The following is a 15,171-nucleotide window of genomic DNA, read 5'->3' as shown; positions in this document are numbered from 1 at the left end:
TTACTGAGAATTTTAGTTGTAAAATTTTTTTTTAAATTGTAAGAAATTATTATTTAAAAAATAGATCAAATAAATATACAATAAATAAAAAAACACAGTTGCTAAAACACTTGGCAGCATTAAAAGCTTAACTGGAGTTCCATTGCAAGCATTGACCTTATTTGGCTGGAGTGAAATGATATAAACTGATAGTCAGCAATCTCTCTTAATAGACATGTAATCTTGCAATAATAGTTAGTGTTACAGTTTTATACAGTGTTAAATATTTCTGCAATATTTCTATTATTGAAGAAATAATTAACACTGTATAAAATCATTTATTATATAATAAGTTTTCATTAAATGTTCAGTGAGCTTTACATATCAAAATATAAGAAAAATATTTGGAATTAAACTATATATTTGCATCTTCATTTTAGTACATAAGTATCAAAATTTAGAAGTTTACATTCAAGTATTATTCATGATAAAAATTTTTATTGCTACTACCAATCAAAAACTTTGTAGATTTACCATTAATGTAATTTTGTATCAATTATTTTTTAATTCGATTTTAATTTTTAAAAAAATTTTAAATTTTACCATAATTTAATTACTATGCTTTCTAATTCAGTATTTTATTTTGATGTCATCCATGCCGACAAACGTGAAAAGTTAAAGAACATGTTACAGTCTGAAACAGAGGAAGAAAATAGGTTTCATATATTTTCAATGGATATCTTCTAGAATCAAAATAAACATGATTATTTATATTCTAATATTCTTTTATTTTAGTTTAATGTTCACTGTTGTAAGTGAACCACCCGAAGATCGCCAAGATATGGACTGTGAAGATATCGGATATTCTTTTTTTAATTTGAAAGAAGTATGTATTTGATCTTGAAATTACTTTGATTAAAAATAATCCATTAAATTATTTTTAATAATAGATATTAATGAAAGAAGAAGATTTCATTGACCATGAAATTAAAAGTAAGTACCATAGTTATTTACATAAATTGAAAAAGTGAAAACAAGAAATGTTATTGAAAGGAAAAGATGTAAAGATATTTGAATGTTTCTATAAAGGTGTTTCTTCCATAAATGTATTTTAATCATTGCCCTGTTAGTAGGTCATCCTTCCTTAGTGATGTGAATAGGTAGATCAAATCTCTTATATTTTATGGAATATTTATATTTATTAAGGTAGGTTATTGTGTACAAATTATTTGAAAATAATGGGTACACAATACTCCAAAAATCTGTTTAAAACCCTCATTATTAAAATATAATTTAAAAATTTTTATTGTATCACATTTATTATAAAAATAATTGCCATTGACGAAATTTTACACTTTTATTGAACAAAGATTTATTGTAATTAATTATCAGATTATTAAATTAGTCAATTTTTGAATGAATCTTTATAAGTATTTAGATGTTGGTTGATACAAATTATTCAAATTTTCCATTATTTTATGTTTTTTTATTAAATAAAATGCTTTCAGTTGAAAGTGAGTAATAATGAAGCTGGAACATTTTTTAAAAATGTTATTTGTATCTTAAGATTAAAAAGTGGGCTAAGATGTGACTATCATAAAAGAAAATTAATATGTGCACAAAATTTTTAGAAGGAATTTTAGTTCTTGAATATCATTATCTTTCTTTATTAAACTTTTGTATTAGGAAATGAATAACTCAAAAATTTATTTTATTTTATAAACTTTGCTGTATTTTTTTTTTCCAGACTTATATGTTTACCAATATCATAATAAAAAAAGAATTCCTAATTGTAATTTTTAATATAATTAATAATTTAAATGTAAATGCAAAGATTGGTAATAAATGCTTTAGTTATTCATTGAAACATCATTTTAAATGTTTTGTTCTTTCAAGAACTTACTGCACATACATTAAAATTGTTAAAATAAATGTGGATTAATAATTTTTAAATCAATTGACCTAATTCTATAAGAATATCATAACTCTCTAATATTTACTATTTTTTACTGCAAACAAAAATTAAGCTACCGTTTTTTCATATTGAAAGGATTTTAAGAATTAAAACAAATATCTTATTGTCTGTTGTTGTTTGTTTCTTTTTTCCAAGATATTTCAAAGATTTCCTAAGATATTTATCTTCTTTTTATCATCATCATCATCATCATCGTCATAATTTTAAACGAGACATTTAAAAGTACATAAGCTATAAAATGACATTTTCTTTTATCTTAAGATTTATTAAAGTTAATTGATATTAAAAATTAATAATACAGAAAGTAAATTAATGCTAGATATTTCTATCAAGCCACCAAGATACCAAGTTGGTAGTACTACATAATGAATGAATGTTACAATATTCAAGTTTTTCTTTTAAATGTCATTATATTGTTGATTATAGATTGTTTATTAAAAAAGTTTTTTAATATTTTCCTATCAATTTATGTTAAGATGTAAACATAAAAGTTAAAATCTTATTTTTATTTCTTTTTAATTTGAAATTGTTGATTATAGATTGTTTATAATTTTATATGCTTATCTTCAGTTTATACTGATTAAAAAAATAAATAAATATAATAATAATAATTCCTTTTTGTTAGAAATAAACAATCTATAAAATTGTTTCTTTAAAATGTGTAATAAAAATGCTAATAATAAAAAGTTTGTATTTGCTTATTCAGCATCCATATTTGCTTTTGAATATCTATTTCATATTTGCATGATTTTTAGAGATTTTTCTTTTTATTTTCTATTGCAAGTAATAGCGAGGTTGAGGCCGAAGTTTTAAACGTGAAAACGTGTTTGTCAGACATTCGGCGCCGCTTTCCCGTAAGCCTAGAAGTTTGACAATGGCGTTTGGAAAGTCAGTGGAATCATGCTCGACATTCCAAACGCCATTGTCAAACTTCTAGGCTTACGGGAAAGCGGCGCCGAACGTTCGACGTACACATTTTCGCATTTAAAACTTTGGCCTCAACCTCACTAATATTTTTGGAATGTTTCATGGAAAAAGTTTATAAGATATCAAATTTTACATAATATACCATATATCTTGGAAGATAAGACGACCTTCAGATAAGACGAGGTATAAATTTTCGTCGAAGTTTTATAGTTTTAGCATATATCTGTCCTATAAGACAACCCCCAAACTATCAATGGCCTGTGAATTTCATTTAGAGCAGCGATCATCACTGGATAATAACACTGTATAGCGTACACGAAATTATGTCCTATTCGCAATTTTTTGAAAGGACATCAAATTTTATTTTCTTGCATCTGGCGGCACTGCTTTGCGATTGTTGCAAACATTCGAGTAATGACTTTAACTATTCACAAAAACATCACGTGGCCTATTCCATTTTGTGGACATACTCTACTCTCCACTAGTAAATAATTATGGTTTGTCTGTTTTACTATAATGGTTTTAATTTATATAAATTTCAATCTAATTTTTTTGTATCTGTCCTATAAGACGACCCCGGATTTTCAGGGCCTTTTTTTATGATTCAACTATCGTCTTATCTGCCGAGATATACGGTATCTAAATAATTTTTATGTTCTATGAAATCATTGTTACTTTTTTGTGTTTTACTATTTATTAATTGAGATCTTTTTATTGTAAAAATCATTCAAATAAAATAATAATTTAATGATAGTAATTAATGTAGTTATATTATATAAATTTTTAAAATTAGCTGACAGAACCTGATTTTTAATAATGGGTTAAAAGTTTTTAACATGCATTGATCCTGGGTGCAAATAAATTTTTGATTTGCTATGCCATGAAACAAATAAAAATCGAATTTTTGAATGACAAAATTTTAAACTCCATAATAATTAGATGATTTATATTAACTTGCAGGATATTTATGTTAATAAAATTATACTTGTAACTGGGAAAACAATATATATATATATTTATATTTTTATTATATTTTATTAAAATTAATACTGGAAACCAAACAAGATATTGTGGTAAACTGCAGTTTTTGGTAAAAAATTAATACTGATTTCAAAACTGATATTTCTTTTCAAATAATACAAAAATTTCTACGTTGATAATTCTTTATAACTTTTAATTAATTTGTTCTAGCTATTAAGGATCCAAGCTAAGATCCAAGTATAATAATGCTTTATATTTGGATCTTTATTTATTTATTTCATTAGACTACAATTTGAAGAATTTAGACCTGTAAATTCCCACTATTGTCTGTCCGTCTGTCTTTCCTTCCTTAATCTTGAGAATGGTGTTAGATAGTTGAAAGTCAAGACTAGATATGGAAAGTTTAGGGGTAGGAGGCTCCGATTAACTATATACGAACTTCTGGTCAAGACAAGAAGTCACATGAATTCAATTCAAAAATTTTCCCCTGAGTGGAGTTGCATAGGTGACTAGCATAACTTTATTGTTATCAGGAAAAGTATGATGTACAGGAACAAGACACTACTAATTTGAGGTTGTGAACATATATTTTAAATTAAATGAATATAGAATATGATTAAAAATTGTAGCCGGCATTGTAATGATGTCACAAGAAATAATTACTTGTTCTTAATATATTTTACTAGACATTTTACAATTATAAAATATGAAATATTTAGTATACAGAAAAAAATATATTACTCAATCATTAAAGTAAAATGCATATATTTTAAATTATTGTATAAAAATAGGATCATATTTACAATTTTTATATTTTATTATTAATAAAATACAATAATAAGACATTAATTCTATTGAATTTAAATTGATTTTGAAATTGGTCTAAAAACCAGTTTGGCATCTGATATTTAAAAACTAAAACCAATTTCAGGAATTTCCAGTTTTTGCCAGCATTAACTAAAATAATATTTTGCTCTTGTTACATTATGCTTTATCATTGACAGAACTAAGATGATTAAAATTAATTTTATCAAATAGGATATTTCATAATAAATAGTTCTTATATAAAGCAAAACACTCTATTGTTTATTTGGATATAAATTCTATTAACAGTTATATTTTTCTTGTATTTTATCCTAAGTAAATTGAAGAATTCTCCTTTATTTCTTAACAAAAACAATTATGGTTTTATAATAAAAATGTTTTTTATATGACAAACTACCAATACAATATATTGCACACTTTGGTATTGAATTTTGTTGATTAAGATATTTGTAAATTTTTTAAAATAGTTGTTACCTATATGCTAATAAGCAAAAAATTAATATAACTTGAGTTACACCAGTATATAACAAAGTAAAGGTATGTTTACTACTTGCCAGTGAATATTAATAAAAGGAAAATTATAAGTAATTTTACACTTTAATATGCATTCTTCTTTTTAAAAAAATCTAGAATTTGATAGTTTTTATATGATAAATATAGTTTGTTTTCTTAATATGAAATTTGATTAATATAAAATAGAATAAGTTTAATTTATATGATTATACTGTTTTTTTTTTAATACTTAAATACTTGTTTAAATATTTAATATTGAGTCCAAATAATACATTTTTTTTAATAGTTGTCGATGCAAACGATCAAAATACTGTGATAGGAAAACTCAGCATAATAATTGAAGCCTTCAAAACTTTGAAGACCATCCAAGATGAAAGTTGAACTAGTCCATTATTTGTTAAACGCATTCTTTTTTTATACTGTTATAAATGATTATATAAAAAAAAATTTTGTATTACTAAATGCTCAATTATGCATCCTCATTAATTTTGAAGAAAGTAATTACATATATTTTCATATTAGAAAATATGTGCCAAGTTGTCATACATCATCATATATCAAAATAAGCAAAAAATCAAAAATTAAATTTCCTATTAATTATAAAATTATCATTAATATATTTTGTGTGTGATAAACATGAGTATTAAAAATTTTATAGTAGTTTTTTAAATGTAATTGTGAAGAAAATTTTTAAGTAAAAATTTGTTAATTTATTAATGCTTCTATTGTTTGTTTGTTTTTACATATAATGAAAAGAACCGATAAAATTGTCTGAAGGAACAAGTCCTTAAATTTTTTCATAAATATTTAAAGATTTTAATGGATGTGTGTTCCAAACTTTTTTATAGCTGGTTTAACAATTATTTTATATACTTGTTAGCTGATAAATTAAAGAATCAGATTTTTAAACCATGTTTTGTTGATTTTTACAATGTTAACTTATTTATTCTAATGAAAGAATACAGACTTAGTCCCATAAGCAATTATTTTTTTAATTCAAGTATCCGTAGTTAATAGAATTTTCTAAATGAATTTTTCAATTAACCTGTTTTATTACTTACAGTATACATTAAATTCAATATATTAATAACTCCTAAAACTTTTAAGTCAAAATTTTGTTCTTCTCTTAGTGCTTTCAGAATGGAAATTGCACTGTTCTGTTACACAAATACTAATACAGACTTTCTCTGCTTAATATCAGCAATCCATTCCAAAATATCAGACATTCTGCAAGAAAATTATGATATGTTACATCAACCCAAATCTCTTAATTTTCAAAAAATGTAACTAAAATAATATACAGTGCTCTTATATAAATAACAAATTATCTTATTAAGATGCAAAATACTTAATTCATTTCCTGATTAAACCAGTTTAACTGTTTGGTGCGGTTTAACAGTTGCTTTGTATTTAGTAATGTGTACAACCAGAGTATGTCATACAAAAACATTACACATATGATATAACAGTACAAATTATAGAGAAAAAGTAAATAGGTTTTTTTATTAAAAAAAAAATGCAGGCAAAAATATACAACAAAATAAATTGCAGCACATTCTTAATATTTCTGACACTTCTATAAATTGTAGAATTGATTAAGTGATATCAAGAAAGCATGTTTAGACTTTCTGTTACAGGTAGTGTTGGCCAAGGTGGATGATATAATGCCGATATCTCTCCTGCCATCAGCATCGTACATCCAAGATGTACTCTCCCTTTGTTGATGCTTGGTATATTTTTCTCATAATTTTGATGTTCAATGAACTGTATTTTGGAATGGTTATGTTATTGAGAGAGAGATATACTTTATAAGAAGTTTATGCTAAAAGTCAAAAGTCATTCTATTGGGAAAGATTATCTGTGGATCATACTTGTAATTCATTTATGTATTTCATAAGATTTATTTATTAAATTTAAAGGAAATCAATGACTATTTATAACTGGATACTTATTGGATTATTTTCTATTATTTTTCCTCATTTTAAATAGCTTTAAAAATAATATAATATAAGAATTTAAATGAAAAACATGGATGCATGTAGATGACAAGCAATTTATTTAGCACAATATCTGCTTTCTACTTGTTAGCTTACTTTGTTGCTGGCAGTAACTGTTATTTTGCTTACCAATGGGGCAGTATAAAAAAGAATCTGCTCTATGTCAGCAAAACATGGAAACCATTGGTACTTATATGTAGAAGTTACATTAAATATAATTGGAAAGAAAATCATATTTTTTAATAAAAATTAATTATACTGTAGTGTAATTAATTATAATCAGAAATAATATTGATACACACTATATTTATACTATACAATTAAATAAAAATCATTTTATGGTTAGTTTCTAATACAAAGTTTTTAAAATAGATGTGTTATTCCAGGAACTTTACACTGCAAAATGAATAACCATAAAGGAAATCATAGATGAAAATACATCGTATTAGCCATTTGTTAATTAACACTTATCTAATTTGTCCGAAGAGAGAATAAATTTAGGGTTGTAATTGACAGGATTTAGTTAGCAAAAAAGTGCATTGTTTGTCACGTAGATATTCCAATTGTAAATACAGTAGTAACTTTTTAAATCTTATATAAATTCTTATAGATAAATTATACTTTAAAAATGAATTTGTATGGAAAGACAAGAATTTCAACAAAACAAGTTTAGCCTAATAGACTTAAAGAATAGGATCGATCATAAATTGGCTTTATTTACACTAAAAGAGTCAAGTTACTAATTACTGTACTTTTTATGAAATAGATATAGCTCACAGAGTATTATTTAGTTATATTTGTACTATTTGCCTCTGTCAACTTAGAAAATATTTTAAAGTGATTATATGCTTTATGCTATTATTCATGCTAATTTACATTTCTTGACTAACAGTTATAAATATATGTATAGAAACCATATACTTATTAATAAAAAAAATTATTTTAAAATAAAATACAATATATAATACCAGTACTGTACATAAAATTTCTATTACATTTTCATAACACAAAATAACTACATTTTATTTTAATTAAAATTTCATTTAGAGTAATACAAATACTTCATTTGTTGATTTATAATATCTATTGCTAATTATAGGAAAATATAAGATCTATTATCACTAACACAAAGTCTAAAAATATAATTTGTTTTGATCTAAAGTTGTTTTCACTCATTTATTCTAAAATATTCTATTATCTGTAATAATTAAATTATTTTTTTTTACTTTATTACTTTACCTCAGTTATCATTTATTAAAAAAAAAAATTCATTTACTGAAAAGTTTATTTAAAAATACTTTAAATTCATGATTATCATCTGTTAACGGATGAGACTAATACATCATAAAATTTTAAATTATTCAAGAATAAAATTATACAGCTTAAAATAAGGTTACAGTATTATATTTTCATTTAAAAAATATAACTCCAAGTATTACAAATTTCATTCTAAATGTAGATAAAGCTGTATTCTGCGATAAATCAAATGTATTAATGTTAATCAAATTACGATTTATAAATATTTGAACATTTACTATAGCTACCATCTGTTCAAACATATTCTGATAATGATTTTATAATTAAATGTTAATCACTACAAAATCAGATAGCTGCTAAATGATAAAAACATTTAAAAGGATTATTTGGTTATCAAATTTAAACCTTTTTAAATTTTTTCGTCAAAAACAAGATGCGTTTACGGACTCTCGTTGCGCTAATTTATTCTTTTAATATTTTCGTCCGAGAATTTCTATAACGTGGGACGGTGACGACAAACCTTTATCTGAAAGTGGAACAAAATCGAATTTAAATTTTAGTAACTCCAAACTAAAGGTCAAATATTTAATCTGAGTGATAAAAATATAAATAAAGTAAAATTTATAATGTATTTTTGCTAAATTTTTAACCTATATTAAAAATAACATTAAGCTCTACATAAGTGAAAAAAAATCTGATAATAGAAACAAACATTTAATGGGAAAGTCAATAGTGATTATTTGATGGTAATTCTTCTATCTGAGGTTCATAATTAGCTTAATTAATGCACCTTTAACATTTAAAGGTGCATTAATTAAGCTAAGTAATTGCAGTGATTAGATCACCCTTGTTCATAATTTAAGACTTTTCGTAAGTTTTAGGACTCCATTTTCACACTATGTACACTATGAAATCTATCAAATATTTTTTTATAATTTATAAATATCCAATACTTTCTAAGCATTCGATACAGGTATCTCGAAATCATCACACAGATCACAGGTTTACCATCACCGACGTAGAATATCTTACAAAAAATTTTCTCTTCGTAGATTGAACGATTTTCAATTTGTCGAATTTTATTTATATATTTAATTCTTTTAATATGGCCGAATAACCAATTACTGTCGGGCATCGGTTATAATAACAAGAATTTTACACACAAAAATAGTACATTATATTTAGAATGTTATAAAAGCATACAAAATAATATTTTATCAAATGTTTTCTTCAGTTTAGAACGATAAGTATACGAGCAGATTTTGTTATGTTAATATCTTAAGTAGATAATACCAATATAGTATTTATACGAAAGTTTCTAATTACATAAAAAGTTGTGAGAAGTAATCAATTTCAAAACATCTTTAATGATAAAAAGAAACATTTGTGCACAAATACCTGTAATACGATAGGGCGAAATTAATGATGTTTTAATTTCTAACAAATAAAAAAAATGTTTTATCGAAGAAATTTTTATTGCGATTAATTCAAAAACAAAGCAAAATTTTCGATTTCCTATTAAATTTAATGGCTTATTTAACATAATTTAAATAAATTACTCAAAGCAAATAAGCTTAATATTCTTCCAAACTTATCCAAGGCTCCCAAGTATAAAAATCGACTGGAACGTAATTTAATCTTTACTAAATAACGTCAGCTTAATCATAAGTGCAAAATCTACGAATTTCCAGTTTAAACAAGCGGTCTTAACAGTACAAAGGTTATCTTTACCACACAATCAATCGGGAAATGCTTATACTGTGCATTTACCATGACTAATTACTACGTCGTTGGAACGTACTACTATGAGAATTTTTGATCTCTTTTATAACTGCAGGCCAACGAAAATGAAGTAAAATGTATCAATAAAGTATTAACGTGCACAAGTTTTACAGGAAACGTTAATTAATAACAGAAAGCGAGCATAGGATTGTGTCACATATAACGAATAGTCGAGTCATTGTGCTTAAGTGGGAGACAATCTGGTCACTGAACTTTAATAACGAAAAATATTTTTTGAGTCGATTCTAAACACATTTCTTTCCACATTTTACTAATAAATTCACTCGGAGAATAACCCGATTCTGAGAACGATGTAAAAATTACTCAATTACGCGAACGTAACTCGAAAATTACTCAATTACGCGAACGTATCATTTCATCAATGACGATAGCTATATTCTGATTGGTTGATTTTAAAACGAAACGTGTCGAGTTAAAAAAAATAATAATAATAAATAAATAAATAATTTAAATGAAAATATACGTCATTGAATTTTATAAAAATTCCAACTTTCTCCAATAAACTTATCTAAAAACTATCTCGATCTGACGTCAACGATTGTTTAATGGTGGCAAGCGGCGTTCGACTTTTTTTTTTTTTTTATATATATATATATATATCCTTTTAAACTAAAACGTGGTTAAAAGTGTAATAATTTCGCCGGTTTGTTTTACGCGACGAAACGACGCTTTAAAAACTCAAACGTACACCGTTAATAAATACGTTTTTCGTTATTGTAAAATACGTTGTGTAAAGTGACCAGAACACGCCGTTAAAGCATTTGTTTATTGTACATCCGGGTGGTTGGAAAAATGGTAGCGCATGCTCAGACACTCATCTATTGGACTTAGACTGTTTTTGTAGTCGCCATCGATTCCGACAATAAAACTACGATATGAATTCGTTCGTAGAGCAATTTTATTCGCAGATCGAGGTAAGTTAACGGATTATAATGTATTAGTCGTTGTCGATTTAACCATAGAAAAATAATTTAATTCGTTTCGGTACGCAGAAATGATAATAAGAATGGATTAAAGTCAACCAATGACCGGTTTGAGACCGATATCATGGCGACAACTGGAAAATTTTCTAAGTTCAAACCTGTAGTTATATGGATTTTATAAACGTTGTAATTGATTACTTTATCTTGAAATATCGACATGTCTGACGCTGAAATTTCAAAACAATACGTAAGATTTCATTTCACAAATTAATCATATTGTAATATATTGTATATTTCCATCAAAAATGCCTTTGTTTTCTTATACAATACTTAAAATTCTGTTTTACAGGGGAGTCCTCAACCCGTCCATACTTCGACTGCACCTCAACATGGTAAGTCAACTTTTTCTCTTCTCTCCTCTTTAAACTTATCTCTAAATAATCCAATTCAAGTTTTTTTTTTAAATTAAATAATTAAAAATTCTAATTAAAAAAAATTAATTAATTAACTTTTGATTTCCCATGTGTTATACAATGTGTCCTTATCAGATTGGCATAGTTTTTCAGTTGAACATATTGGTGGTTGCTTTAAGATTTTTAAAAAATAATAATGATTTTTTTATATAAGTTAATTAGAAATATTGAATTAATTTAGTGGCGTAAGAATTAGAAATAAATTTAAAAAATTATAAATTGTTACCGTGGTTTTTTTTTTAATTATATGCGGGGTCGTATATTTCGTGCCGAGGCGAAATAAAAGTTTATGTGCGTTTGGTAATTAAATAAATAAAATTATTAAAGTATTTTTATAACGTAATGTCTGTTATAAGTTTAAAATTACCGAGAATAATATTTTGTTCAAATTATTTGAGCCTGGTACTTTCTCCCGAATCGTATTTTCGAATATAAAAAAATGCACGTTTTGTTAACGAACGAGGATAGATTTTATAATGCCGCAATTCGTGTAATTGAAGAGGCCAAATAATTGTGATAAATTTTTACTCTTAAAAGTACATATTCTTATGTAATTTAAATTTTTTACGTTAATGGAAATTTAAAAGAAACGAAAAATGCATTATTAAATTTTTAAAATTTTGTGTTTTGTGAAACAGATTTTAAAGGTAAAAAATAATGTGAAATTTTTTTTATGTGAAAGAAATAAAATTATACAGCTATATTAAAAAATGCTGATTTAATTTATTTTCTTGCTTTTTTTCTTTTTTATGTAAATTTATTAACTTATTATTATTTATTAAATTTATTAATTGCATGCCACAAATATATGTCATATTGCAGCCCAAGTAAGCACACTGCATGATTTTGCAATGACAATGCATTATCATTATTAGTCAAATTGATTTTTTTGCTAAAAATCTGTCACACGGTTAAAATAATTTCGATTTTATGCCACATTTTTGATTCTGTATTTATCGAAGCTATGTATGTCGTTAATATTTAAACCAGAATAGCCATAATTTTATTGAAATGAGTTACTGACTTACTCTGGCATCTCCCAGAAAAATGTCTTGAAACATGCAAAATTAATATTGTATTTGCATATAGGCTTGCAACTGTGTACTAGCAGGTATGTCGGATACAGATTTTTTTTACCTAACGGATTTAGTTTTGTAATGTCCAGTTTAGTTTCCACAATAATAGAGTGACACTACTTGCATTTATCTCTACTGCTAGATTTACTATTACATTTTGGATGCATTTTTGAAGCACTAATCGTAAAAGATTATAAAAATTGCAAACTGGCAAAAAATGCCGTTACTCCGACATTGCCGACTTCGACCCATCTCACGAGCGGTGATGGAACCTCTGAATTTGTACAAAAATGAAAAATGACAATATGCAATAGAATCAAATTTAATAACCAAACTAATGTTTTCGATCTTATGCAACAGAAATAAGCTCACGATTATTATTTATTACTGGCCAAAGATGAATTTTAATGCTATGCCACGAGCGGTAACGGAACTTCACAAACTAAGCGAAACTTAAATTTTAGATGTACATCAAATTGTTTGTAAGTAGGGGAGCACCTGTATATAATTTTTTAAAAAACTATAATACTGTAGAAGATGTTTGTTTGAAATGAATTAGATGTCTGTTCTGTTTATTTTTCTTTTCTTTAAAATATTTTCATTATTGCTACCTTATCAGTTTATGTACAGTATTTATATGTGTGTACACATACTCACATAATATATAAGGCGCTCCACAAAAGTATAGAACCACTGCAAATTTACTATACAAGGTTAGGAATTACACATATGATGTAGCTACCTTTCTTCTATTATTCGCATTATGAAAACAATTTATCGAAACTCATAAATTTCCTATATTGCAGCAAACAGCAGAAATTGTAAAAACAAAACTGATTTTAAGCACTACAAAAGTATAGAATCAACTAGTAAATGAATGCAAAAAGCATTAAATACTAAAAAAATAGTTTAATTTAGTAATTTATTTGCATACCTGCTTTAGTAATAACATCGAAAATGCAATTTGGCATGCTATCAACAAGGTTTTTTTATGATCAATGCCTCAAGGGAGTTCCAAGCAGTGACAATTGCTTGTTTTAAGTGTTGAATGTTGGCATACTAATGATTTTGGTCATAAATTCAGCCAATCAAGATTTACCAAACATTTTCTACGGGATTGCAATCAGGAGAACAAATTGGCCAATTCATTTATTTTCAAACGACTGTTTCGTATTTTGTGATACGTGGATAGATGCGTTGTCCTGATGGAAAATAACAGAAAATCTTCTGAATCTACATTTGTATGTCAGCAATTTGTTCTCCAGAACTTGCTGATAGTCAGCACTGTTTATGCAACAGGTAACGATGTAAATCATGCAGTAGAACACTAAACAATCAGGCCCATTCAAATTAAATTTTTTTTCATCCAAAAAGATTGCCTATACAACAAAAGGGTTGTTATTCCTTGTGCTAGCACGATAGGCCTAAACGAAACAAAAAACTTGCCTCATTCCATTGAGTGGCCATATTTTTCCTAGCAAAATAGTCAGGCAGCTTTGTGTTTAGGCTTAAGAACAGGGGCACTTCTCATTCGAGATTGAACAATGTTATTGTTGCTGTGTAAAACCCGTAGAACTATTTTGTGATGCATTTGGATACCCAAATTGTCCCAAATTTGATGCATAGATGCGATGGATTAGAGGCTGCATTAACAATTCGTCAGCAGTCTCATGGTGTAAGCTTTGAAGGATGTCCACCTCTATGCTTTGGTCCATAATTTGCAGGATTTGACAAATAATGCTGAACTACCTTTTTCGAACGCTTGATGCTGTTTGCTACTGCCTGATGACTTAAACAACTTCTTCTCAAAGCTACAATTTGTTCTTTCTCAAAGTCTGTTAAATGAGTACCATGAGGCATGATGAAAAAAATACTTTCACACTTCAAACTTGTGAGAAAGATGGTGATTCTATACTTATGTGGCAGTATGTACATTGACTTCATTGCTATTCTGCAGTCAGCCATGAATTAGAAACTCTAAGTTTCCTAAAATTATGTTTTTATAAGTTAGGTGCTGAATTACACATAAAAAAAAATCTATTTCTGTCTATCAGTGCATGTTCTGACCTCAAAAGAGCAATTTTTTGAGCAGTTCTATACTTTTGTGAAGCACCTTATGTGCATACACAATAGATTCTGCTTTATTGGGTCATATTGGAGAGTAAATCGTTCAGTCCAGTAATGTAGGTAGACATTATCCCAATAAGCTGGACGAAAAAAATGTTCTTTCCATGGTAGTCTACTGAACATGTATAATAATGTATAAAATAAAAAGGGACATTTACTAAAAATAAATTAAAGATAGAATGTTTATTTTTATTAAAATATTTGAAAGACACTGGAAGTAAAGATAGAAAAGCACAAGTAGAGAACACGCTACAAGACATAGTGTGGTTATGTTCGAACTTTTAAATAAGCAACGATAAACAAACACAAATTTTA

General features: G+C 26.2%; 2 protein-coding genes across 2 annotated transcripts in view; both read left to right on the top strand.

Moving 5' to 3' along the window:
• The window catches only part of LOC136988615 (protein fantom-like), a 55,108-nt gene extending 48,999 nt beyond the window's left edge, over positions 1-6,109 (top strand). Inside the window, exons 34-37 of the mRNA XM_067286520.1 lie at positions 614-695; positions 775-865; positions 930-972; positions 5,487-6,109. Coding sequence (XP_067142621.1) covers positions 614-695; positions 775-865; positions 930-972; positions 5,487-5,581 — 311 coding nt within the window. The 3' untranslated portion in view covers positions 5,582-6,109. The remainder of the gene's footprint in view (positions 1-613; positions 696-774; positions 866-929; positions 973-5,486) is intronic.
• A 4,883-nt stretch (positions 6,110-10,992) lies between these two features.
• The window catches only part of Top1 (topoisomerase 1), a 60,963-nt gene continuing 56,784 nt past the window's right edge, over positions 10,993-15,171 (top strand). The window contains exons 1-2 of the mRNA XM_067286564.1: positions 10,993-11,171; positions 11,530-11,572. Of these exons, the coding sequence (XP_067142665.1) occupies positions 11,133-11,171; positions 11,530-11,572 (82 nt within the window). The 5' untranslated portion in view covers positions 10,993-11,132. The remainder of the gene's footprint in view (positions 11,172-11,529; positions 11,573-15,171) is intronic.

This window comes from Centruroides vittatus, unplaced genomic scaffold, assembly GCF_030686945.1.
Source record: "Centruroides vittatus isolate TY-2023 unplaced genomic scaffold, ASM3068694v2 scaffold_373, whole genome shotgun sequence".
NCBI lineage: Eukaryota > Metazoa > Arthropoda > Arachnida > Scorpiones > Buthidae > Centruroides > Centruroides vittatus.
The sequence above is the reverse complement of the archived record's forward strand: the minus strand, read 5'-3'. Positions and strand labels throughout refer to the sequence as shown.